At 37.1% G+C, this 25,672-nt stretch overlaps 1 protein-coding gene across 1 annotated transcript; it reads right to left on the reverse strand.

The window, feature by feature from the left end:
- Positions 1 to 7,816: 7,816 nt before the first annotated feature.
- On the reverse strand, positions 7,817 to 25,143 carry TMEM207 (transmembrane protein 207). The gene is made up of 5 exons (XM_059063923.1): positions 25,069 to 25,143; positions 23,188 to 23,225; positions 16,901 to 16,945; positions 15,940 to 16,082; positions 7,817 to 7,953 (listed from the first exon to the last, which is right to left on the reverse strand). The coding sequence occupies exons 1-5, from the start codon at positions 25,141 to 25,143 to the stop codon at positions 7,817 to 7,819; spliced, it is 438 nt and encodes a 145-aa protein (XP_058919906.1).
- Between the last annotated feature and the right edge of the window lie 529 nt (positions 25,144 to 25,672).

Below are 25,672 nucleotides of genomic sequence, written 5' to 3' on the forward strand. Positions count from 1 at the left end.
ACAGTACAGAAATGTAAATATTAAACAATGTTTCTCTTACCCACCTCCATGGCTTCCCCCCACCACCTCTCTCCCAAGAGATGTACCTATCACATATTTCTTATGTCTTTACAAAGAAAATAAATTTTATGGCATATATAGATCATTTGAAAATGTATACACCATACTCTTTATCTTCCCTTTAAAAATAAAATTAATAGTTAACTATACTTATTGGCATTTTCCATATCACCTTATTCTTTTTAATGGCTGCATAGTTCTTTGTTCATATGTACCATTATTTGTCTAATTTGTCCCCTTAAACGTCTCCATTGCTTCCTCTGTTTTTTGTATCATAAGCACTGTGGCAATGAATATTCTTTTAAAAGCATCTTTGCCTTCTTATAGGATTACAACTATAGAATTACTTTCCAGCTGTGTCTAAAAGTAGAAATGCTGAATCTATGAGAATATGTATTAACATTTTTGATACACATAGCCAAATTGGGTTCCAAAAAATGTTATGCTAATTCACACTTCTCCCAGCGGTATATAAAAAGGCTTGCTTGTTTCCTCATATCCTTGCCAACATAAGATATTAGGAACGTTTAATATTACCACTTTTATGGTAAAAAAATGATATATTATTGTGGTTTGTTTTTTTTTTGTGTGTGTGGTACGCGGGCCTCTCACTGTTGTGGCCTCTCCCGTTGTGGAGCACAGGCTCAGTGGCCATGGCTCACGGGCCCAGCCGCTCCGCGGCACGTGGGATCTTCCCGGACCGGGGCACGAACCCGCGTCCCCCGCCTCGGCAGGCGGACTCTCAACCACTGCGCCACCAGGGAAGCCCTATATTATTGTTTTGACTTGCATTTATTTAACTAAATTGAGTACAGTTGATAAACTTTTAAAAATAATCACTAATTGTTTGAATATTTATTTCTGCAGATGGAAATTATTTTTTTATTGTTTTTACTACCCTGCTATGGTCTATTCCCAATTTCAAAACATATGTTTATTTTCTCAAAGTGTGTTATACTTCCTACCCATGGTATTTGAAATATTTTTAGGTGGTACATTGAATATTTTTATTTTACAGTTGTCCATTTTTATGTGGATATGAAAAAACATGTTTTACACTTAGAATACAATATGAACTTTTCATTTAAATACATTGAAGTTAGAAACTGAGTTGATTTTAAAATATATTAAATAAAAATAAGTAAAAATGCTTTTTGGGTTATCAAAAATGGGTAAGTCCATATTTGGCTGACTGAATTTTGGTATACAATGGGCAAATCAACATAATATTCTTAAAATAAAATATATGCTAAGCAAAAATTCAGTAGTTTATTAAGTTTCATTGCTCAGGCAAAGTAGAGCCACAGGCTAGAATTAGAGTTAGCAAGTGAAAAATGGACATATGCTCAAATTCAACCTATATGCTTTCTCCAGAGCCAAAAACTAAGAAAATAAGCGTATTTATTTACTTGGTTATTTAAAATAGATCTCAGAAATCAAATCATTTTACTCATAAATACCTTATTATATATATATATAACAGATAAAGACTTTTTAACAATGTAACTATAATACCATTAATACAGTCAACAACATAAACAGCTCCTTAATATCATTCTTTCCAATGTCTATTTTGTTCCAATTGTCTGAAAAATGTCTTTTCCTTTTACTAAATTTAAACTACATTATACAGTGCCTTTGTTTTCTAAAACTATGGAGCAAGAAGTATTGATTAGAGGAGGAAATCAGAGGGGGGCTTTATTTCATTGGTGAAGGGAAAAGCTTCAAGTTTAGTAAGTAAAAACAAAATAAGCTAATTTGGTTAATATAGCAGCAACTGAAGCAGTTAGCAAACCTTGTCTAAAACAGACAAAATAAAGGTGAAGGAAACTAAGAATAAAATGCATTATTGGAAAATAAAAATTGGAGGCTAAAAACACAGTGGAGGCTTAACCACATGGAGTTAATGTTCCAGTATTGGCTGTTCTGAGCATATGTCAATTCTTGTTTTCTTCTTAATGGAATCCTCTCCTTATGCTAATAAATTTATAGTAAAACTGTATTTATAAAGTAGAAAAACACTCCTCTGAAGCCTTACACAGTTTAGCTTTGGTCCCAAACACTTAAACCTTAAACAGCAAAGCAGAGTTCCTGGGGTTACACAGACTTACCCTTTTTAGTGACCATCTATTGTTACTTGAGTGTGTCCCTTGACTGGCTTACACAGCTTATCAAAGCTTTCCTTTCAACCACAAACTCTCCTTTAAAAAAAACCCTTATCTCCAGAAAGACCTTAAAACCTCAGTAATGTTTTGGTATCCTTGAGAGATTGGCCTCCCAACCCTTCATCCAACTCTCCTCATACAGCATCAATCTATTTTGTTGGCCATGTCACAGGTGACAAGCATTCCACATGGTATCAGGTAAGCATGAAATCGTCCACTGATTGTTTAAAATCTGTCCCTAGGCTTTCTTATCTTGTGTCTCTCAATACTCTTCATGAAAAAATAATAGCTCCAGACCTTCTAAATCTAAAAGGCAATTAGTCAGTGGTACCTAAGGCTCTTTTACAGTATAAATTTATCCAGATTTAGATATATAAATTTAGATATTAAATGAGATATATAGATTTAGATATATAAATGAGAGAATAATCTGAATTGACAGATGAATTCAGGTTTCATATTTGATGAAAAAAGTTAAAGTTGACAATTTACTAAATATAAAGAGAGACAAAATTATATCAATTACTAGTGAAAGGGAAATTCTCTGAATTTTGCTTACTGCATCCCATAAACAGATTTTCCAAAGAGGAAACTTTTCCTCAATAATCATGAGAATGGGGCTTCCCTGGTGGTGCAGTGGTTGAGAATCTGCCTGCCGATGCAGGGGACACGGGTTCGTGCCCCGGTCCGGGAGGATCCCACATGCCGCGGAGCGGCTGGGCCTGTGAGCCATGGCCGCTGAGCCTATGCGTCCGAGGCCTGTGCTTCCGCAACGGGAGAGGCCACAACAGTGAGAGACCTGCATACCACACACACACAAAAAAAATCATGAGACTGAAACTAAGACACCTGAATTCTTTGATAATTTCAGTGCTTCTGAGCAATACCATTTTTCATCTTACTAATATAAAAATCTGACATCTTGATTGATATACATTACTTGCTTCATGAATCTGATAGATCTAGGCTGGCATAATTTTAGAAGGGGAAAAATAACTATTTCCAAATGCACAAATATAAATTACATTTTGTTTATCACCAAATTATATCATTTTGTAAAAGGATATTACTTTCATTTCATTTTCCCAGAACTACATTTAGTAAAATAACAAAAAAAATATACTATTTTTCCAAGATGTAGTATTAAACAGGAAGAAAAAAGCTTGTATTGTTATTTTGTACAAAATCACAAAGCAAAATAGAGTTAAAAGTGAAAGATTCTTTTGGAATATATACTCTATTTCCTTTCTCTGTTCTGATTAAAAAAATATTTCTCTATTGAAAGTGGAGCCTTATAGCCAACACATTTTCATGGTGTTATTTTCTCTTATTCAAACCTGAAGTATTTCACATTTTGCCTTAAATATAATATTCTGGTTGAGTTTCATTTCATTGTCCAGCTGAATGCTATTCAGTCTTATCCTAGCTCTATTTCATTTCCCTGAAAGATATTGAATTTTATAGTTGTCTTTTATAAAAGTTGTGCTCCTAACACAAATGAAACAAATTGGAACTACAAAACTGAAAATTAAAGCAGAACTCATGGTCAGGTAGAAAAGTAATAGACTAGACCTATAGGGTCAGTGCTGTAGGTGTTACGGACCACATAAGGAGCATATACACAAATTACCCTGCCTTTTTAGGCAACTCAAACTTACAAGTGTCACCCTCAGAAGTACAAGTATATTTCAAATTTTCTAGATTCTGATGGCAGGCGTCTCACCTGATGCTCAGCTTCGTTGTGAGCAACACGAGCTAAAGTACTAAATTCCTCTTTGCAATTTGAACCTCATTATTATTCCATTCTGCTAGAGTGTGTCAAAAACCTAGCTTCATGGTTTCCCTTAGCCATTAAATCAAATCTAGCTATTGGGCTAGAATCATGGATAGGCTTTCATGCCCTCTGCTGGACATTCAAAGAAAAAGCTACTCCCTTCAGCAGTAAGAAAAACCTTTTAAAAAATGAATGCTCTTTAAAATGGGAAGAAAAAGAAAATCTAGTCCTATCAAAATTAAAATCTGATATGCCAGGTTAAATTGAATTTTAATGACTTACTGATGAACTAAGATGCAGGCAAAGATTTTCAGAAATGAGATGACAGAAAGGAACACGAAAAGAATTAAAAGATCAAAATAGTCTCTAGTTTTGTCTCACACTAATTAGCTATATACCTTGAATAGTCAGTTATATTTCCAAAGCTCATTTTTCTCATCTATTAAATGAAGGCAGTGTTTTGTGCTTTTTTTTTTTTTTTTTTTTTGCGGTATGCAGGCCTCTCACCGCTGTGGCCTCTCCCGTTGCAGAGCACAGGCTCCGGACGCACAGGCTCAGCGGCCATGGCTCACGGGCCCAGCCGCTCCGCGGCATGTGGGAACTTCACGGACCGGGGCACGAACCCGCGTCCCCTGCATAGGCAGGTGGACTCCCAAGCACTGCGCCACCTGGGAAGCCCATGTGCTTTTTTAAAACAAAATTTTGCTGAGATTTAAAAGTAATGTACACATGTTATTGAGCAATTAGAAAAATCCAAAAAAGTGAATAAAAAATAAAATCACCTGTAGCCCCACCACCTAAAGACACTTATGTTTAACATTTTTCCTTGTGACATGATTTCCTCTGTTTGTTTGCAACTGCAAAGTATAAATATGCCAAACATTTATTTAAGTTTATTTTTATTAAAGTAACACTTACATTTAGTTTTAAAAGTCAAATGGTATTATAGGCTCATGATGAAAATCAACACATCTCTGCTCTACTTGTTCCCACACAGCATTATCTCTAAATACTATTTCTTGAGGAAATAATTTTCAACTCTTTGGCATTTTGTTTCAGATATTTATGATATTTCCACATGATGTACTTTACTACTATTTCTTGATTTTTTAAAAAAATTTAGATATTATTCATTGATTCCACACAATCTGAGATTAGGATTTACTTTCTAAACCTAACCCACCTCCCCTCATCCAAACTTTCCTCCTCTGCCTACACTGTCTATATGAATAACCCTCATTTTATAATTCAACATCAATTATTTACATTATTCACAACTTAACCATTTGGGCGGTTAATCCAACTTTTGTTTTTCATAGATGTATAATCACCTTGTTTTTTCAGTTTCTTCATTTTCCATTTACCAATCGTTAGTTTATCACCGCATTTTCATTACAGATTTTTCCTTAATCTTACCTCTTATTCTCCTATAGCTATTCACTGTCATGTTCTGATTGGAACTGGCTCTTCTCTGGGCTGCTTCAATGCTATCTTCCTGTAGATGAAGTTCATCAACATTCCCAAAATTCTCTTCACCTCTCTTGCCTCTAACTCTTGGGCATTTCTGCATTGGTATAGCAGGAATGTGCTTGATTATTCTCAGTTTCTTTCCATAAGTCCTTTAGCATAGTGGAGAAACTTGAAACTCCAGTCAGTTATGATTTATCTATCTATCTTAGACATTTTTCCATGTACTAAAACTTGTTGCTAATTTTCTTCATCATCTTCTTGCCACTGTCTTTGTTCTTGTGAATTAAAAAGCCCTTTTACTCCTTTACTGTAATCTTCATGGGTTTAAGAAGAGAATGGATATGTTCAATCTACCCTGTATAACTTAAAGTTATACAGCATTGTCAGCTGTCCCTGGCTCTTAGCCACAGTCACTTTTGTAAGGCTTCATTCCTGTCAAATTCCCATCCAGTTATTTTTGGAAATTTTGAGAACTAGTGAGCATTACTTATAACATTTTTTGAATACATACTAAGTGCCAGGCTGCTTTAGAGGCTTGGGATATAAATTAGTGTATAACACAAAGATCCCTCCCTTCATGGATTTATGTTCTAGCAAGGGAAGGCGGACAGCAGATTATAAATCGAATTTTACTATGCAGTATAGAAGATGATAAGTAGAAGACAATAGATGTTATGGGAAAAGGAGTAGTGTGCCTGAGACAAGGAGGTGAAAGTGCTAGGGTTGGGAGAAATTGTAATTTAAAGTAGGGTAATCAGGGCAGACCTCACTGAAAAAGTGACTTTCAAACAAAGATTTACAGGAGGTGAAGGCGTGAAGCAATGTTGATATCCGGGAGAAGAGTTTTGCAGGCAAAAGGAACAGAAAGCGCTAAGGCCAGAATGGTCAGATGGGGGTCGGGTACAGCCTGACAGGTTTGAGGGCAGGGTTCCTGGAGCAAATGAGTAAGGGCGAGAGTCACTAGAAAGGAGAACTGAGAGGTATATGGATCCTCTAGGGACATGTGTCGAGGACTTTTGTCATTTTCTGAGTGAGATATGTTGTCATTGGAGCTTTGTTAAGGAACATGATCCTCCTTATGCTATAAGAATTCTACTCTAGTTACTGTGTTGGAAATAGAATATAGGAGGGCAAAGCTGGGAGAAAACAGACCCATTTAGATGCTATTATAGTAATCTAGGGAAGAACTGACAGTACATGGCTCACACCAGAGATGGAGTAAGAAATATTTAGAATCTAGAACTATTCTGAAGGTAGAGCCAAGCTAAGACATTTCTGATGTAGGAAGTCACGTAAACGGAAAACTCAAGGCTCAAGTTATTTGGTCTGAGCACCTGGAAGGTTGCTATTACCATCAATTAAGATAGGGAAGGTTTGGATAAACACGTTTGGGAAGAAATTAGGAGATAAGCTTGGTCAAAGTTAAATCTGAAATGTATATTAGACTGACAAGTGAAGGTGTCAACCGTTCTGTTCAACAAAGACCATATGGTGTCTCCCATGGATGTCTTTTCCTGGACCCCTTGCTCATGACCACTGCAAAAATGTCACTTGATGATATCTCACTGCTACTTCTGTAGTTAGAGTCCTCAATGAGAATACTGATATCTATGCCAAGGGTTCTTACCATGGTTTGCTAAGAAATGCCAAATCTGAGCCACCGGTCTTGGGCTCTGGAGTCTGCACTCACAGACTCACAGAGTCTGCTTCTCCACACTGTAGGATTACATGTGCCTCACAGCTTAAGTAGTCTCCTTCAGCTTTAATCAACACTTTCTCCCTTCTCAGGCTGCAAAATACAACTCCTTGAACTTTTCATCTTCCTCTTCATTCATCCCTCACCCTTCAGCTCCAAATGGTCCTTCTTCCTATTCTCTCCCTTCACCCTAATTCAAATATTCTCTTTCTGGTTCTGGGTCTGGACATGTGTGCATCTCTGTTTGGGTCACTGTTAAATTATGATAATTTTATTGACTCCATACTAAGGAAGAGGTCAAATTAAAATAGAGATTGAGGCAGAAAAATTTGCGATGTGTACGACAGTGGAATCCTAAACTTAATGGAAGCCACTCCTTGAATTAAGTACTGCCTATTTGAATACATGAAGAAACTTTATTAGGAGCATAAAAGTATAAAGCAGTAGTGACATACCAAGACTCCACTAATTTACTATGGAAACATCTCCATGCTCCAAATTCTTTTCCTACAGTCATGCTTTTGTCTATTTGTCCTTTTTTAGACTACACTAATTGATCTCTAGGAATTCCCACTAAATGAAAGAACTGTTCTTAAATTTTATGTTTTGGAATTAAAAATATTTCTAATAGTTTCAATTAATCATCCAGATCTAAAAGCGGCTTGATTTTAGAATTTTTTCATATGGAGGTGGGGGCCCTAAAGCACCAAAACATGGAACATGATACAGTTCAGGATTTTGAGTTTGCAGGTGCATTCCAACAGTTGGATTCACAGATGCTTCTGTCCCTGGAAAGAGAAAGGTGGAGACATAATCTTTCTAGTCAGCATAAAACAGAAGCACATGAACTTCCTAATAAAATCTGGCATTTCTTGGATCACTGGAGAAACAGAAAATTGTTTGTTCCCTTGAGAAAACATTTACAACCATATCACTCTCGGCCATGATAGTTTAGTCATTACAGCAAGAAAATTTGCTCTCATGAACCGATTAGACCATCACTGACTAAGCGATAAAGAAGCATCTACAACTTAACAGCTGAAACTAGAAGAAATATCCCTTTCAGAAGATCATAAGACAAGATTCCTGTAAACACTAATGGCATTTTAGCTAATGCTTCCATCATGAGATATGCAAATATCACTAGAAACATTAAAGTATTACCTCTGAACTTCATTATTTTATATGTATGCTCTGTAAACTGCAACTAACACAATTAATTTCTCTATGACGAATAGTAAAAGTATCAAGTTGTGAAAAGTTTACAATTAAAGTATACACATGTAATAAATGAAAGGCATTCTCAAATTTTAAATTTTGAAATCAAAGGTCTTGACTTTACATTATGCACACTACAAACTATTACATATCAAAAAACAAACATTTTCTTCCTTAAACTGATCACCTTGAGAGATCATGAACTTATTCCAATAGTTCTTTGGGAAGTCTTCTATTAGTATTGGCTTGAAAGACTGTTTCTGAGTCACACAGGAAATCAACAGTAATATTTTATAGCCATTTCTCTCTTTATATTTTTTCTTTTATCCACAGAGGTCTTTACCTTTCTGGGAATGATTTGGCTTCTTCTTCCCAAAACAATAATAACAACCATAAATTCAACTTTAAAGAAGAAACTACACCCTTAAACTAAATCTGGCCCTTTGACTGTTTTTGTATATTAAATTGAAATAGCACAAACATGTCCATTCATTTGCATATTGTCTCTGGCTGCTTTTTCTACTATAATTGCAGAAGTGGGTCGTCCCCACAGAGACCATACGCATGCAAAGTCAAACATATTTTGGCCTTTAATATAAAAAATGTGCTGACCTCTTTCTTAAAGGATTAAGATTCAATACCATTGAGAAGATTCCAAAGAACATGCCACAATTATCAAAATGATTCCAAGAGTAGTTATATATTAGGCAATAGCTGCTTCACTGGAACCCATATGTAGATTACTCAAAATTATTACTTTGGAGTGCATTCTATTTATTTAGAATCATGAATTTCCATAGTATAATAATTCAAATATTATTATAATATGTGAAGGGTGGGGCCATATTTAGAATATAAATCTCACCTCCTGGTTCAATATTTTCTTAAGGGGTTATTTATTTAATTGAATAATCTACTCCTAGATTATTACACAATTTTTTACACCTCAGTTTGCTGTTGTGCCATAAAAATCTAGTGATGGTATCTACATCTATTTATTTATTTATTTAATCATTATCCTCACTAATGCTACAACACAGAGATTACTGAATGAAAACTTTCTTGGAGTTAGAGCCTTGAATAGTTAGGAAGTTTAGGATGATGTAGGCTAAGTCCAAGGGTCTTGATAAAACAGAGTTAACACTGGCAAAGTGGACTTGCCTCAGTACTTCCCTCCGTATGGATACCAGTAGTAAGCACTGTCCATTTTCCAGATGAACTGCTCCTGGCATATCCAGTACAAAGTCAGAGGTCATTTGGCTATCATTGTACTTGGAGTGGTTGACCAGATTGATTCGACACAATTATTAGCTCACATTTATTTCCACCACTGCTATTATTAATATTATGCCCCAAGCAACAAGATATTGACACTTGCTCTATGTGATAGAAAACTTTTACTGTTATTTCCTTATGACAAATTTGTCCATTGCTCTTAAACTTGTGAAAACCACAGGGCATTCATTTGATAAACAAAACTAAGCTCAGAGAGCTTTTGTAAAATTGAATATATACCACTTTTCAATTTTTTTTCACAGCATGTTTACATACAATATCATGTGATTGTGAGGGGGACAGGTATTATTTTTATCTTTTGACAAATTAAGAACCTGAGAGAGTTCAGTTAAAATACACTCACTGCCAAGTTTTTACAGCCAGGTTTCAGATTCCCCAAGTCATTAAGAATCACTGCAATGGACTTAGCTTATTTTAACATGCCTTTCTTCCTCTTCCTGCTCTGTTCCCTTCTCTGTGTCATTCTGTTCTCTTACAGGGGGGTGGCTAAGATTGCCGGAATTTGAGTCGCTATTCTACCATCTACTCTGTTGCTTAATCTCTAAGTGCCTTTGTTCCCTCATCTTTAATGTTCAGAATGTTAGTGAACCCCTCACGGAGTTGTAGGGAAGAATAAACGAGATGAGAGATGTCAAGGGTTAGCCCAGTGCATGACACGTGAGTGCTCAATAAACATGAGCCATTACTATTATCATGCCTGGGCATGACAGTGTATAAAGGAAATACTCTCATTCCTTTCCTACAATGAGTCCCAGAATATTTACATGAAGAACACAAAGCACATGAAAATGACATTTCAAAAAGGATACTAAAATAAGACAGGATCCTGGGAGAGGGGAAGGGAGATGAGAGCAGTATGTGTAAGGCCCAGCTTTTTGCCTGACTTTGTCCAGTCCTCCTTCCCCTCCGCAAATCGGTGCACTCACATTTAATCATTGCTGGAAGACTAGTGTTTCTATTTGCCCTGAAATAAGAAAAAGGTAAGATTATTTCTGAAATTGCAGAAGAAATGGGGTCAGGGAGATTGGATAGTTGAAAAGCAACATTATCAAGGAGATCAGGCCAAGGAGGAGCTAAGCCAGGATGAGTCCCAGGAGGGGTGTCTCTGTGGCTCTCACCTTGTTGTCTTCTCAGGAAAGGCATGGGACCTGCCTGCTGCCTGGTCAGGGACCCAGCTCTGATCCATGTGAGGTAGGAAGAAAAGGATTCCATGTAGATTTTATAGTAACTTATTATTTTTTGTTAAAACTTATCTTTTGTTAAGACAGATAATGGTTGGGATCCCTCTCCTAAGCTCTTAAATTCTCTCTTCTCTAATGAACACTAGATTTTTTTTCTGCTTCAAGCCTTTTGTTCTTCTCTCACCTCCTAACCCCCAAACTTCTTTCTCTTCATTATCTTTAAGGGTCATATTCTTCATAAATAAGGGCTTTCATTCAGCTTCACAACCTTATTTCCAATGAAAACTTATTTTCATCCATATTTTTGGTGAATTTGAAAAAATATTGTTTTTAATAAATTTTAAAACTCCTCTGTCACTACTTATTTTTAAATACAAATTTAAAAAATAAAGGAATTAATCTAACAAACCCAAAACATTTAAATTTTTTAAAATCACTTGTATTTTCTACCTCTTCACCCTGCCTGTATAGACTTATAAAGTGGAGAACATCGATCAAAAATAATAGATATTTGGGATACGGATTTTTGTGTGAGAATTTTAATAATTTTCTCCTCTTCTTTTCCATCTTTACTAAAAATTTGCATACATCCTTTAAAAAAATCGCTTTCTATGGGCCAACCTGTGTTCTCATTCTCCATTTACATATTTGAGGAAAGAAAAAAAAAGACTGGTTGCAGATCTCCTATGTTTTCTGTTGAATTATCAGAAAGGAGGTTGTCCAAAGCATCATTAAAATAGGAAATATAATGAGATAAGAAAGCTTTGAAATACTAAATTATTTTTACCCCTTAGATAGGTGCTAAAAAAAATGAATTATACCGGAACTGTTAGGCTCTGTTGGTTGAGAGAAGAGAGCAAGAAGGTCTCAGAGGCTACTTTGTGGATGATCCCATTCAAAAAGATGGAGAGCACAGAATGGATCCCTTCTGGGCTTAGAGCAGAGATGGTAAGGGAAAACTGGATCCAGAAGATGAGCCAGGGATAGGGGCAGGAAAATAACAGAAGAAGGAACTGTTTAGGAGACCCTGGACCTGGGTCCAAGAAGAAGAAGAAATAGCATAATTTTAGGGCTTCTATAAAATAGTTAAATAGGTTTAAATAGTTAAATAGGTTTAATTTCTGCCTTTAAAATATCTCCAACTTCAAACTGTAAGTTCCTTCTCCTTTAGCTCTTCATTCTTCCCCTCCTCCTGCACTTTCTTGACTTTATTTTGGTCTTCCTCCTTCTCCTTTTTCTCTAACAATACCTCCCCTTCCTCCGTAACCTCCACAGGAGTTTCAGAGAGATCAATTCTCCTTTTATTGGTGCATAAAGATCTTCATCATAACATGTTATGATATGGAAACATACACCCTATAAAAGGGGAAGGAAAAGTGATCACCGAGCCAGCAGAGAACTGTGAAAATGCATGATTCTTGGTCCAGGAGATGCTCTTGAGGCCTGGGTGTTTGGCTGAGATTCCTAAGGACCTTTCCCAGATAGAAATCTCATCAGAAACTGTGATGGGCTGGACTGGCAAGGCTTTCCTTAAACACATTTGCAAGGATTCCCAAGCCAAGTGTATCCCTTTCTCTCTTTAATATTTCTAATCAAGATAATTGACTACCTGAGCCATGAAATATTGGCAGGAATTCCCAGTGAGAGAAATTTCCTATTTTATATACTTCAACATCAGTAAAGTTCACTCCATTCCAGCCTCTGATAATCAGTCAAAATTCTCCTCTTTGCTCTTCTCAGTTGAGGGCAGCTTCCATGGGGTCCTGAGAGTCAGACTTATGGCCAACAGGTCAGAAAAGCAGAGCTATTTCAACTAATATATTCAGCAAATAATGGGAATAACATGAAATAGTTTTGAAGAAATAAAACGAAGGTCTCGGAGGAACCTGAGGTTTATATATCAAATCTAGTCTCACCTTTAAAATGTTTTAAATGACTTATTTCCTACATTCTGTATTCAGGCGGGAAGGTTCTATCTGCCACTCTGTGCTCAAGGGGTGGCAGGGAGTCCTGAAACCCTATATTCTAATATGTCACCAGTATTTTTCAAATGAGTTCTCATTTGTACTCAGAAGTACAAAACTATAATCTGTGGTGTAGATGGATGAATCCAGCAGTAGTGGAGTCAGCTCTAAGCTGGGAGCAAAAACTTTTTCAGGACTGTGAGGGCAGAAGCTGTGGTTTGACCCTTACTTTCCTCTGTAGCCATAAAAAGATCCTGTAGTATTTCCCTCACTTCTGTTTTGGAGAGCACCTCCTTTTATGGAAATATTAGGTAGAGAGGATAGTTTGTCTGGAGAAGTAAAAGTGTAATGAGAATCTAGTGTGGAAAAGAAATCCAGCGTGGGTCTGGGTTTCAGACTGCCTTAAAATATCGGTTCTCTAGAGTTTACTTCCAGAAATTACTAGTTAAGAAGAGATGACTTGGGCTTCCCTGGTGGCGCAGTGGTTGAGAGTCCGCCTGCCGATGCAGGGGACACGGGTTCGTGCCCCGGTCCTGGAAGACCCCACATGCCACGGAGCGGCTGGGCCCGTGAGCCATGGCCGCTGAGCCTGCGCATCCGGAGCCTGTGCTCCGCAACGGGAGAGGCCACAACGGTGAGAGTCCCACGTACCGCAAAAAAATAAAAAATTTTAAAAAAGAAGAGGTGACTAGAGATCACAGAGAATACCACTTCCTAAATTACTCCTTTGTGTGTTGTTTTGGAGAGCAGGAACAGGAATGGCAAGAAGCACAGCTCTGAGAGCCATATCCACATCAAAGATGAGGTGAATGGCTGTTCACTGCCTGTATAGCCACCCTGGGCATCCATAGGGCAGGATGGGATGTAAGCAGTAGGTGGGATAACCCAACACTGATCCCAGCATAGGTGAGGATAAAAAGAAACGTGAAGAGGCCACTGAGGTTGTATTCTCTGAGAGGGACATCAACAGAAGTGAACATCGTAATGCAATTTAAGCTGAGAAATTGTTAAATGTTCCTTGCGCAAAATAAGAGCCAGAGCTATACCTGAGGGATTAGAGAGGAAAGGATAGAATGAGGAAGGAAATGAGGGAAGAAGTGAGGATTCTGGAGAGCAATACCTACCATTGCAGAATCACCCAATGGAAATGTCTGGATGTTCAGGATATAAAGCCGTACTTAGTGTCCAGGGATAAGGTGGCTAAGTCATGTGTGCACCGGCTAAATTTTCATTGCTTTCTACCCTCAATTCTGGACAATCTGTAGTTGAACTGCAGCAAAGATTTATGGGGTATATTTATACAGTAGAATGAGAAAAGTAGATAATATCCTCTAAGGGAAGTAAAAGCCACTTTTCTGAGTTGGTATTTAGGAATTAGAGATAATATCTGAGAAGCCCCTGACCTAGTGCCTAGCACTTGGTAGGTGTGAATTAAATTGTGATTGATATTCTAAACAATTTCTTCCTGCATATTTTCTTCTGTCCATAATGACTTCAGGGTAATGTAGAGAATGTGGCTCTAATGTAACTCACTGCACTCAGTGCTATTACATACAGATTATTGAAGTACTATCTCAGTCTTGACTCCTTTTCTCACACTCATATGTGTTCAGGGAAATTCAGATGAATTCAAAAGCATGTATGTAAACCACCATCCAGGAAATATAAAAACGTTAGATAAATGGGGATTTAACTGTGGCACATAAACTGCCTAAAAAGTTATAACCGTCTAACTGGGTAGCTTATTTACTGAAAATTTAAAACAAATTTTTTTATGCTTCAAGGCCGTCTAGTGAAAGAGTCTTCCTCAGAATGAGAGAGGGCTGAAAAGACCACTGTGGATTTTCCTCTTTAAGAACTCACGTCAAGTTGGAAGAAATATAATTGCATTTATTTATTAAATACCTCTTGTTAGATAAAGAAAAATAGACCAATGTGACCATGTTGATCCCTTTGACTAATGTATTTTGTTAGAAGGTGAGTGACCCTATTTCCCTGTACGCTCAGTGGAAAGTGTTTTTGATTTTAGGAGAAAAAGCTACTTTCCTTGGAGACTTTAATTATTCTTCCCCAAATAACCATTTCTCAAATTGACAATGTGTTTCCCTGTTAAATAACTTTTAAATAATCCAATAGTGAATATAATCACTAAATCTTAGTACTGTATTTTGATATTAAAACATTTTAGTTTATTTTTACCCCACTTCCTATTTAGCTGTTAGTTTTTCCAGGACATCTCCTGCTCTGTTGAAAATCTTATGCTGTTTCAAGTTTCTGAAGGGCAGCTGTTAATCTCTACCAAGCACTCTTGAGGCAACTGTAGTATACAATGCAGTGCCTTAACAGGAAAGTCTCATAACAGACGGTCTCTGGATGAGGACACAGCTTAACATGAAGAAATAAACTATCAGTTGTCACTTCCCAGAAATCAGAAAATTATCATTTTTCTATTTACAGCTGAGGCTGGCAATTACAAATAACTCAAGACTGTACTTTCCTCCATTTCCTACCTCTTAATGCAGACTGGAAAATAATAGGAAAGGCATGGTTTGCGGGGTGGGGTTTGGGAGTAGACAGGATCAGGATGCTGCCAATATGTCTGGGGAGAAAGGACATGAGTATTGACACTCGCCTGTCCAATTCCAGTATTTCAGGCTCGGCAGTGGCAGCAGACAATCTGTAAATTGTTGTTCAATATTACTGCAGGTAAGTGAGATATGGAGAGCTTTGTAAATGAGACTATGAACACGGGGTAGGATAGATGGATATCAAAAACACAGAGATGCTCTTCTGTACCTTAAACCTTACCATTCACTTGGAGTGGCCAGCCCTGTGTATCTTTTCCCTTCTGCTTGTTGACTGAATGACATGTTTAGGTTCTATCCCCATACTCAGCTCTGAGTCACTTCCAAAGGACAATTTTTTTTTTCTTTTGGGGTCTTTTTCTTCCAAAGTTTTCTCATTTAGACTCTCTACCCAGTGCATGCCTTTGAGTCTTCAATAAACCATGTCTTGCTCTATGTTTACAAATCTGCTTTTCATAAATTAGCTTTTCAACCCACACAAAACTATAAGCTTTCCAAAGAGGAAGTCTAGAAGTGTGTAGACAGCTTACCATAAACAGGGTCCAAGTCTCCAACAGCAAAAACAGCCATGGTGCGTCTTCGGGGACCATTTTGGAGTTTCCTCAGCCAGCACTGGAGGCAGAAGAGCACTGCTCCACAGAGAAGAGCCACCAGGAAAATCAGCAGCAAGAACCTTATGCCAGAAGAAGAAGGGGAGGAGTGATGTGGAGCATTCTGGGAAGTTAAGAGCTCCTGCTACTTCCAAGGGGCAAAAACTCAACAAGACTGGATGCAAGCAATCTGGGAGGCCAAATTCCTTAAGCAATCCCCCACCACCACTCATACATTTTCACTGACTCTGGAATGTTCTCTGAGCTTAGAGGGGGTCAGTCTTGCCAGGTAATCTTAACTGTTTTCTCTTTAGAAATTGGAGAGTTGTTCAAAAGAGCAGCATCTTGATTCCTTAACTCCTTCATCCATTATTCCTTCCATTCAGCCATCCATTCATTCATTCAACTAGTACGTAAGTGACCAAATAGATTTTAGATGTTGGAGCTGGGGATTCACAGGTTGACAAGACAGGGTCTCTGTCTTTGAGGAGCTAACCATCTAATTGAGAGAACTGGTAATGTTTAGTTTTGAAAATATAGAAGCCAAGATTTAGGAAGTTATAACAATACTTTTTTGTCATCTTCTGAATGGCTTTTAACGTCAGAACTAAAATCAGTGGGGGAGTCATTTTGGGAGATTTCAAGATAAAGAACAATGATTTTACCTTTAAAAATATTCAACTTGGGAATAAACTATTATTCTTAAAAATAGTAAGTTCCCTGTCATAGGAAGTGTTTAAGTAAACACTGGCCAACAACCTGAAAGTGATGTTTCTGTTGATCCACATGATCCCTAAAGTTTTCTTATGCTCTATGATTTCATATTCTATCTCAATTATTTAGGAAAAGGAGTGTCTTATACCACCAAAGGTTTTACGACACAAATTGAGGATGTCCTTACCAGATATACCAGACATCTGTGTACTGATCTTTATAGTTTGTGCACCTGGTAATAAAGGAAGAGCAGTTAGTGCTGGACCTCTAGATGGACAAGGATTATTCTTCTGGACCATAGTATTTGTTCTGACCACACTTGTTTCCTCAACAATCACCTACTCAATGCACCCTCCCCCTTAATTAAACAAATGTTTACTGAATGTCCACTTCATTTAAGGCACTGAGAATACAGGGAAATGTGAAACTGTCAGATATGTAAGCAGATAATTGCACTGTAATTGGCTTGATTCTAGAGTTACGAATACTGTTGTGCATTGAGAAGGTAGTGACTAACTTTTCAGGGCTAACATGTCATAGGTGTTAGGCATTAGGCAGATAACCATCGCAGTATTCTGTTTATTCAGAGACCTAGAGTTTTTCAAAATGCAAATTCTCCATGGAAATTTCATAATCTCTATTATCCTTTAATATTTTGGTAAGGAAGATATTACTAAACCAGGCCTGTAAACTGGTTGGAGAAAAAAATTAGAATAAAAGGAAAATGGGTGTGTGTGGTCACACATACCATTTACCAAGGAGTTAGAAGTTGATCTTCCATTAGGATGGTTAAACCATTTTTGTATCTAGGCACAACTCAGTCATTCCTGGGTTTAGGTTAAAAAGATGACACAAAAACAAAGTTTACAGTGTAATTTTCAGGAGGTTTAACTCCCCAGGGATAGACATTCAAGTGCTATTCATTCCAGAGTCCTTCACTATATCAGACACGGGCACTAAATGTATGTTTGCTGATGGACTCTTTTCACACCTTGGTGTATGGGCCGCTGTTAAAGTATGCTAGCATTAAATAGTGGAAAACCGTTCATCACAGCCTGACAAACTTCTGAGATAGAGCTGTACTTAATCATGTCTTCTTCGGCCATTGTTAAAATAATACTTAGTGCTTTTCAGCTTGAAAGCATTTTTTTTTTTTTTTTTTTTTTTTTTGCGGTACGCGGGCCTCTCACTGTTGTGGCCTCTCCCTTTGCAGAGCACAGGCTCCGGACGCACAGGCTCAGCGGCCATGGCTCACGGGCCCAGCCGCTCCGCGGCATGTGGGATCTTCCCGGACCGGGGCACGAACCCGTGTCTCCTGAATCGGCAGGCGGATTCTCAACCACTGCGCCACCAGGGAAGCCCCTTGAAAGCATTTTTAAATGTCAGCTAATTTATTGCTCCCAGCATCTCTAAGGAACCAGTGTGTCATGTTTATTATTATACTAGCCAGAAATGACTTTTTAACATATGTGAAGTATCAACTTATAAATTTTACCACAAACATTTAAGACAGATGTCAGTCACCCAGACGACAAGATTTTTTTTGTGTGTGCACCTAGAGGGTTTAGCCAAGTATATAGGTACAAATGGCAGGGGGAAAAATGGCAGCTGAAGTATAAATTTCAAAAACATCCTAAAACAAGTGATCATCAATAAAGGATGATAAAGATAATTAATGGAACATCCTTATAAAGGAATATTACCCATTCATCAAAGAGAATATAGATTTATATTTATAATTAAACAAAATAATACAGAGAGCTCAATTCTACTTTGTATATTTTCTTTTACGTAAATACAATGATTTCACTACATAGGTATTATACAGTTAGTATGTATACATTTATATCAAATTACTAACTGCTTGCTTCTCTTGAAGATGGTATTGTGAGGCACTTTATATTTTCAGTATTTCTATATTGTTTGAATTTTTATAATGTGCATGCATCACTTTTGTAGTAATAAAATTTTTACATAGTATATTATAAATACAAAAAATCTTTAAAATGTAGTATCCCACTTTAAAGATGTATGTAGGGAAATCCTCCTGGTGTCCTGGCTCAATAAAACAGCTCAGGGGCTTCCCTGGTGGCGCAGTGGTTGAGAGTCTGCCTGCCGATGCAGGGGACACGGGTTTGTGCCCTGGTCTGGGAAGATCCCACATGCCGCGGAGCTGCTGGGCCCTTGAGCCATGGCCGCTGAGCCTGCGCGTCCGGAGCCTGTGCTCCGCAACGGGAGAAGCCACAACAGTGAGAGGCCCGCGTACCGCAAAACAAAATAAAAACAACAAAAAAACCAGCTCAAGGTTCTTGGTTTTGAATCTTGAAATCTAAGCTTATGACCAGAAAAAAGTATGGATTGTTTTATCTTCCTCCATATATAAATCTCTGCTTCTCTTCTTTACATTAAAAAGTAGACCATATACTTATTAAAATGTCATGTTGGATCTTCCTGGACTGAGGCACGAACTCGTGTGCCCTGCATCAGCAGGTGGACTCTCAACCACTGCACCACCAGGGAAGCCCTAAAATGTCAATTCTAAATATTAACTACCTTATGTCATTTGTTTTTGACACTCAATAAGTGTCAATTATTGAGTGGCTCTTATTGAGCCACTCAATATTTTTTTCAAGTGCTAGCAATTACCCAAACTTACTTACTTTACTTCCTTTTTCTGACCCTGTGCACACACTGGTGAAGTTCTTATATGCAATAAAATGACCAGGAAGCCGTTAGCTGGAGAAATGCAAAGTGGTCATACAATTTCACAACTGCAGGCTCTTTGGGATCATTTATTTCACTTTTAGGATTTTGCACACTGTGCAACAGACACTCACAGTGGGAAAAGAGATGGGGAGGTCACTATCTGACCAAAGAACTTAAACTAGAATAGAGATCTTCTGACTCCATGTGCCTCCTTCTTCACCATTGTTTCCATGTCTTTCACAAGTTCAATTTTGAAACAGAAATTTTTTGAGTTCTTAAAGAAAATTAAAAGTGTCTGAACAGTATCAGTATTTTGAATATTTAAATTTTAGGTGCAAGATCTTCAGTGTAGAAAAAGTTATTTACTCAGAGATTTACTTATGCTTGATCAAATTGGGATGAGGATGCCAAAAAGATTTTAAAAAATCCAGGAGAAGTGAGAGCTGACTATAACGTTTAAGGAAGACATTTCCAATAATCAGAGCTCTCTAGAAGTAGGTGTCAAAGGGGATAATTTCTGTCCCTTCCAGAACAACCAGTGCCCTACTTTGATGTATGGAGATAATTCCTGCTCTATAGGGATGGTTAAACTAGTTGATCTTAATTTTTTTTCCTCAGTGCTGAGAATCTGTGGACCTAAGATTAACTGCAAATTCATTACCTTGATAAATAGAAGAAGAGTGCAAAGTTGTTTCATTGGCTTCTCTACTAGAATTATCCATAATTTCCTGTGCTGGGCATTCTTCTAAACCAGTTGTATAACTTCATGTGAATTAACTCACTTTCAAACTTAAAATGCTATAAAGTGGGGTCCCACTATTATAATCCCCACTTTACAGTTGAGACAATTCAGTCATAAAGAGGTTAAGTAACTTGTTCATGATAAGATGGCTGGAAGTGGCAGAGGCAGGCTTTAAACTCAAATGGTCTGGCTGTGGAGTTCATGTCTCTTACCACCATGCAGCATTGTAACTGGGGAGAGTAAAATTTATCTCTAGCCTCATATTACTATGTGGACTACTGCCTGAATGGATTCAATGTTCTGTTTTCCAAAATGCTTTATGAAAATATTAAAAATGCAAAAAAAAAATAGAAATGAGAGCATAGAGAGTATCAGACAAAGAGAATAAGCCAAGAGTGAGATCAGTTTGTAAACTGAACGTAGTAAATCCCATATATAAAATTAGTACTGAACTCCAGATCTGGCTTAAGCTTTCTAGCAGTTAATAGGATGAAAGAGAGAATTGGTTATATAGTATCCTCTAAAATTAACAAAAACAGGCAGCATTATTCAACAAATGAACAATTATTCCAGCTATAGAAACGAGAGACAAATTCAAGCTATGGGGCTTCATAAAGAGGCTGTCTTGAACAACAGGAACAATGTTTCTCACAGTACTCTTAGATTAAGTGCAATAATAAATTTCATGGGTCCTTTTTGTAAAAATTACTCTTAACAGAAGCCGGAATGCAATTCAGCTATAATAATTTTGGGGAGGGACAGGTGCCAAATCATATCATCCAGAGACCAGTGGCCTGACCTAATTAATCTGAGGTGGGTATATTGTACAGTACCCAAAAGGATGGTTGGATTGTGTATCCCTAGGTATTTCACCAGGTGTGTAATTTTATCTAAATATTGGACATGCAGTGTGGATTTGTAGTGAAAATCCCAAGCTCAGGAATCAGTCATAGGCCCAGATGTCAGCTCTGCTTTTTACTTGTTTACTCTTGAGCAAAATACTTAACTTCCCCAAGCCAGGTAATATAGTAGACTGTCATCAGCAATGTATTAATGCAATTAATTTACAGAATCCCATAGGTGTATGATTTATGTTTTGTAAAATATCCTATTTATGTACATACATGTACATCAGTGTACGTGGTTATTTCTGGGGAAGGGAAAAGGATAAAGGTGTAATTTTTCAGAGGGACTCTGACGTGTTTGATTTCATACACTAAATTACTTATAATATCTAAATTATACACAAAAAGTCTAGCAACACATTGTTTATACTAAAAATGCAGTTATAAAAATAAATTGATTGGCAGCCACATAGCACAGGGAGATCAGCTCTGTGCTTTGTAACCACCTAGAGGGGTGGGATAGGGAAGGTGGGAGGGAGATCCAAGAGGGAGAAGATATTACATGTATATGAATAGCTGATTCACTTTGTTATACAGCAGAAACTAACACACCATTGTAAGACAATTATACTCCAATAAAGATGTTAAAATAAATAAATAAATAAATAAACAGATCGGGTTAGAGCAGAAAAATATTAGTCTTGTGCTGGAAAAAAAATGTAAATAGAACTAAGAATAGATCCCACAAACACCTTCCTGTGTTGGCAAAATATTTGAAATATTGTGTCTACCTTCAATACATTTAATTACCTTATACGAGCTCTCCACAAAATCAGTCTCTTTCTTGCCTCCTCTGTCTTAATTTTCTGTTAATTTGCATTATATTTGAGCTGGTTTCTTGTTTTTATTCAAAATCAATGATATTAAATAATGACTAATATAACAGATATTTACATGCAAAATGATGTAGCCAAAAAGTTTGTACCTAAGTACTAATTTAAGTCCTGCAATTAATTTGTTACTATCTCTCTTTGGGCCTCAATTTCTTCACCCGAAAAAAGGCCAGTAGCCTCAGTGACTCTAAAGTTAGCTTATAAAGTTCCTCAACACCATATTCTCCTGTCATGTTGATTGGGGAATTATATTCAACATTTCTGATCCTTTCCAATTATGAATTTCTTTATTCTATTATTCTGGGTCAAAGGTGGAAGATGAAAGGGCAAGATGAGACAGCCATGAGGTCCAAAGTTAGGTAAGCACACCAATAGTCAAAAGTCCATTATGTCACCCGCACCAGAAGACAGAGAAAAAAGCAAGTCCAAAATCAATGCAAAGAAACAGCAATGGAGAGCCATGCAGTAGCTGAAAGAGTGACACACGTTTAATAAGCAGATGATCAGAAATAGGTGAAGGATTCCAGGGCCAAGGAAAGCATCCCACCCAGCATGGCCTCATAATCCGGAGACAATGCCTGGAGACCCCGGCCTTGAGGGTAACAGTCAATGATAATTAAAAACAGCTAGCTGGCAGTGAGGGCTGCTCCCAGGAGAAGATAGGGCTTGGCAGAAGTGCTTTCTGACACTTGCACAAGGTCTCAGTACATTACAGTTATCGTTAATCATCAGCAGCTTTATTAATGGCACCTTCTCCCCATCTCCTGAATAGAATTCTGAGAAGAATTAAGCCTACAGTATGAAAAGTGAGAAAATAGTGTCAATTATTCACATAACATATCAAAAGCACTTTGAAAGGTACACATAATACATGTTAGATCTTTGGTAGTTTGCTTATATTTGAAACCAAATTACCCAGAAAACTGTCTCCCATCATCCCTGTGAGTTACACATGTGGATGGAGTCATAGAGGAAGTCATGATTCTTTCATGAACTTAAAGGACACTTAAAACTTCAAGTGTGGAGAATGCAGTGAGCAAAAATACCTAGAAATCAACTAGGCCCCTTATTTATTTAACAAAGCTGATCATAATGAAAGTGCATCTTTTCTGCTTTTAGAAAAATTGAGCCAATTGCATTTAAAATAAATTTACTTTTTATTTTTCTTGCATGATTATAATAATCATTTGAAACTCATTTGGGGCTTCTCAAATGACTTGAGACATTTTTATTCTTTGAATTTTGAAAATGCTGAATACAACCATGGAGCCTCTTGCTATTTACTTACATTTCGTTTTCTTCACATGGTGAGTCCGATAGCACCAACTGAAACACATGTTTAGAACAATGAAATCCAAACATCTCATGTCTAATCCTTTAATACAGCACCTAGAGGCAATGTGGGTTTATATCATTTTGCTTGTTTTTCTTTTTTAATTAAAAGCTCCGCAGCAGAGTCTATTGGTGCAAAGAATTGTAATTGAAAAAAATCTCTGGCTAGATTCTCCAGCTCAACAGTGACAGGAGATATATACTGGGAGCCAGATTCCTATCCTACACACCGCCATAGGTGGGTGTGAAAACACTTTGTTTTTTCTATAGGCAGATTTTACTTTATCTAAAGAGCTTTTGGGCACCTTGCATTTTTTCTTTGTTTTCACATTTTAGCTAGAGGAAGGAGTTTCATTACTTGTGAATATTATTTTCACGCAAAGGAACCAAGTTCCCTACATGAAAACTGAAGTCCATTCCCTTAGCGTTAGTGGATATTAAATACATGAACGAAGGATGGAGTGATTTTAACCTGCTCTAAGGCTAAGGTCAACATAAGATCCATTGACATTCCTGTTGAGATTTACATTTTTCTCTTTATCAAAGAAGAGGGGAAAACTAGTAACCTTGATTGCTTTGTTTTAAAAGACCCAAACCATAAGTATTCTAACACAATGATCTTAGTCCTCTGTGGAGAGCCTTATAGGTTACAATAACTCACGTCACAGAGGAAAGTACTCCTAATCTAGAGGACTTGCTTGTAGGTTTGTTTTTCTCTTGAACTGAGACCCTTTTCATGTACAATGAGAAAAAATTGTTGAATATTATTTATATGTAGCCCTAAAAATTGTGTTGATGAGGTCAGTGAAGTATTTATTTTCCTGGACCCTACATACAAATATCAATACAAGTAAGAAGTTACAAAATTTATAATCATAGACTTGGAAATTTTGTGTGAGATATGTTTTTTTTCCCTTAATGCCAAACTCATCTTCTTCAGCACCTCATATTTATTCCACCAAGTTTGTCTGGGCAAAGAGATTTGTGGAGTTGCAGATGGGGTCATGAATTGACCATCAGAGAGCATGGTAATGAACAATTTATACGCACAGAAAATGAGTTGCACTCTCTTTTGCTAGAATGCTGCAAATAGACTTGCATACTAACTGAGAGGAAAATGAACATTCAAATTTTGTCCATAAAGAAAGTTTATTTATAAGCAGATGAAATCATTTAGTATCCAGCTTAACAGATAAACAAATAAAGCCAGCATTGCACTTTCGAATCACTTCCTTGAAACCCTAGCAAGAAGTACACCGTGTTACATTATTATCACCTCACTTCCAATGTCAGACTTTGGAGTTATCAAGGAATGGGGAGTGAAGTCAATATATTTCATACCTAAATCTTTCAGATACGCTACATTCAAGAAACACAGATACAGAAATGCAGGGATTAGTCAGAATGAGATACTAGAGCAGAGGAATCAAAATAGACTCTAAGATGATTCTGTCTGCACTGCATAGCACTGAAAAACTGTTGAGCCTCAAGTATGGCTTTGGGCAACAGTAAACATGTCTTAAATTAATCCTGACACAGCATTTTATGTCAATAGCACTTCTGATTTTTAAAAATTTTACAGCATAAGAGTTTAAAAAAATCAGTCACATATTTCAATAGCAATAGAACTAAATAAAGAAGACATAGGACTAAGTTCATAAACCATTTTGTTATCTGTATGTTTAACCAATATATATAATGCCCTATGATTCTGGTAACACACTCTTAAAGGAAATCTTCTGTCGGAGTCGTTGTTACCCAAACCACAAATCTACAACAAATCAGATCCTTAGAGTAGTAGCTTTGAAAATCTTTTCCCAGAAAGAGAGATGGTTACCTGGAATAGTGGCAAACACAAGTTTCCTGTTTTTGAGACCACCGAAGTGACGCTTAGAAGTCTGGATCTCGACATAACTTAAAGGACAAGAGGCTCAAAGATAGTGGTTTGCTGTCTGTGTTTATCTCCGTCTTTCTCAGAACTTGTTAGCTTCTCTATAAGTTCTGCTTCCTGCCAGGGCATTCATTAATGCTGGCTCCTTGTGACTGGTAAAGTGCCTGCCAGGAGCAGGAATTTTAGGTGCAAGCTCACAGGTACTGAAAGTTCAATGACTTCAGTTTAAGCTCAGAACACTGAAAATGTTTCTCAAACCCTTAAAAGCCAGGGTAATACATGCTGACCTGCAAAACTAGCTGGCTGCTGAAATAACTTACAACATTCAAGTGCACGTTTTATTCCAGGGTACTTCTGGGTTGGTTGTTTGTTGGTTTTGAAGAATTTTTTTTTTTTTTGGAAAATTTATTAGTTTTCTTCCCTTTGCTGATCCTCTTTGCTCTTCTTTTGTAATACATCATTTTCAGACCCCGGTGTAACCCAACCTTGGGCATAAAGCTTTCCCTGTCTCATGATAATTGCAGCTTACTTTTAAACAGAATATATTTCA

The sequence above is a fragment of the Kogia breviceps genome, chromosome 5 (genome assembly GCF_026419965.1).
Source record: "Kogia breviceps isolate mKogBre1 chromosome 5, mKogBre1 haplotype 1, whole genome shotgun sequence".
NCBI lineage: Eukaryota > Metazoa > Chordata > Mammalia > Artiodactyla > Physeteridae > Kogia > Kogia breviceps.

Bases quoted from the DNA above. Each gene is read 5' to 3' on its own strand.
- TMEM207 (XM_059063923.1), bottom strand. From the start codon at position 25,143: ATGTCGAGATCCAGACTTCTAAGCGTCACTTCGGTGGTCTCAAAAACA. The intron at 16,083-16,900 runs GTAAGGACATCC...TTCTGGCATAAG, and splicing joins ACAGATGTCTGGTATATCTG to GTTCTTGCTGCTGATTTTCC. The intron at 7,954-15,939 runs GTAAGCTGTCTA...TTCTCTTTCCAG, and splicing joins AGACTTGGACCCTGTTTATG to GGACAGAAGCATCTGTGAAT.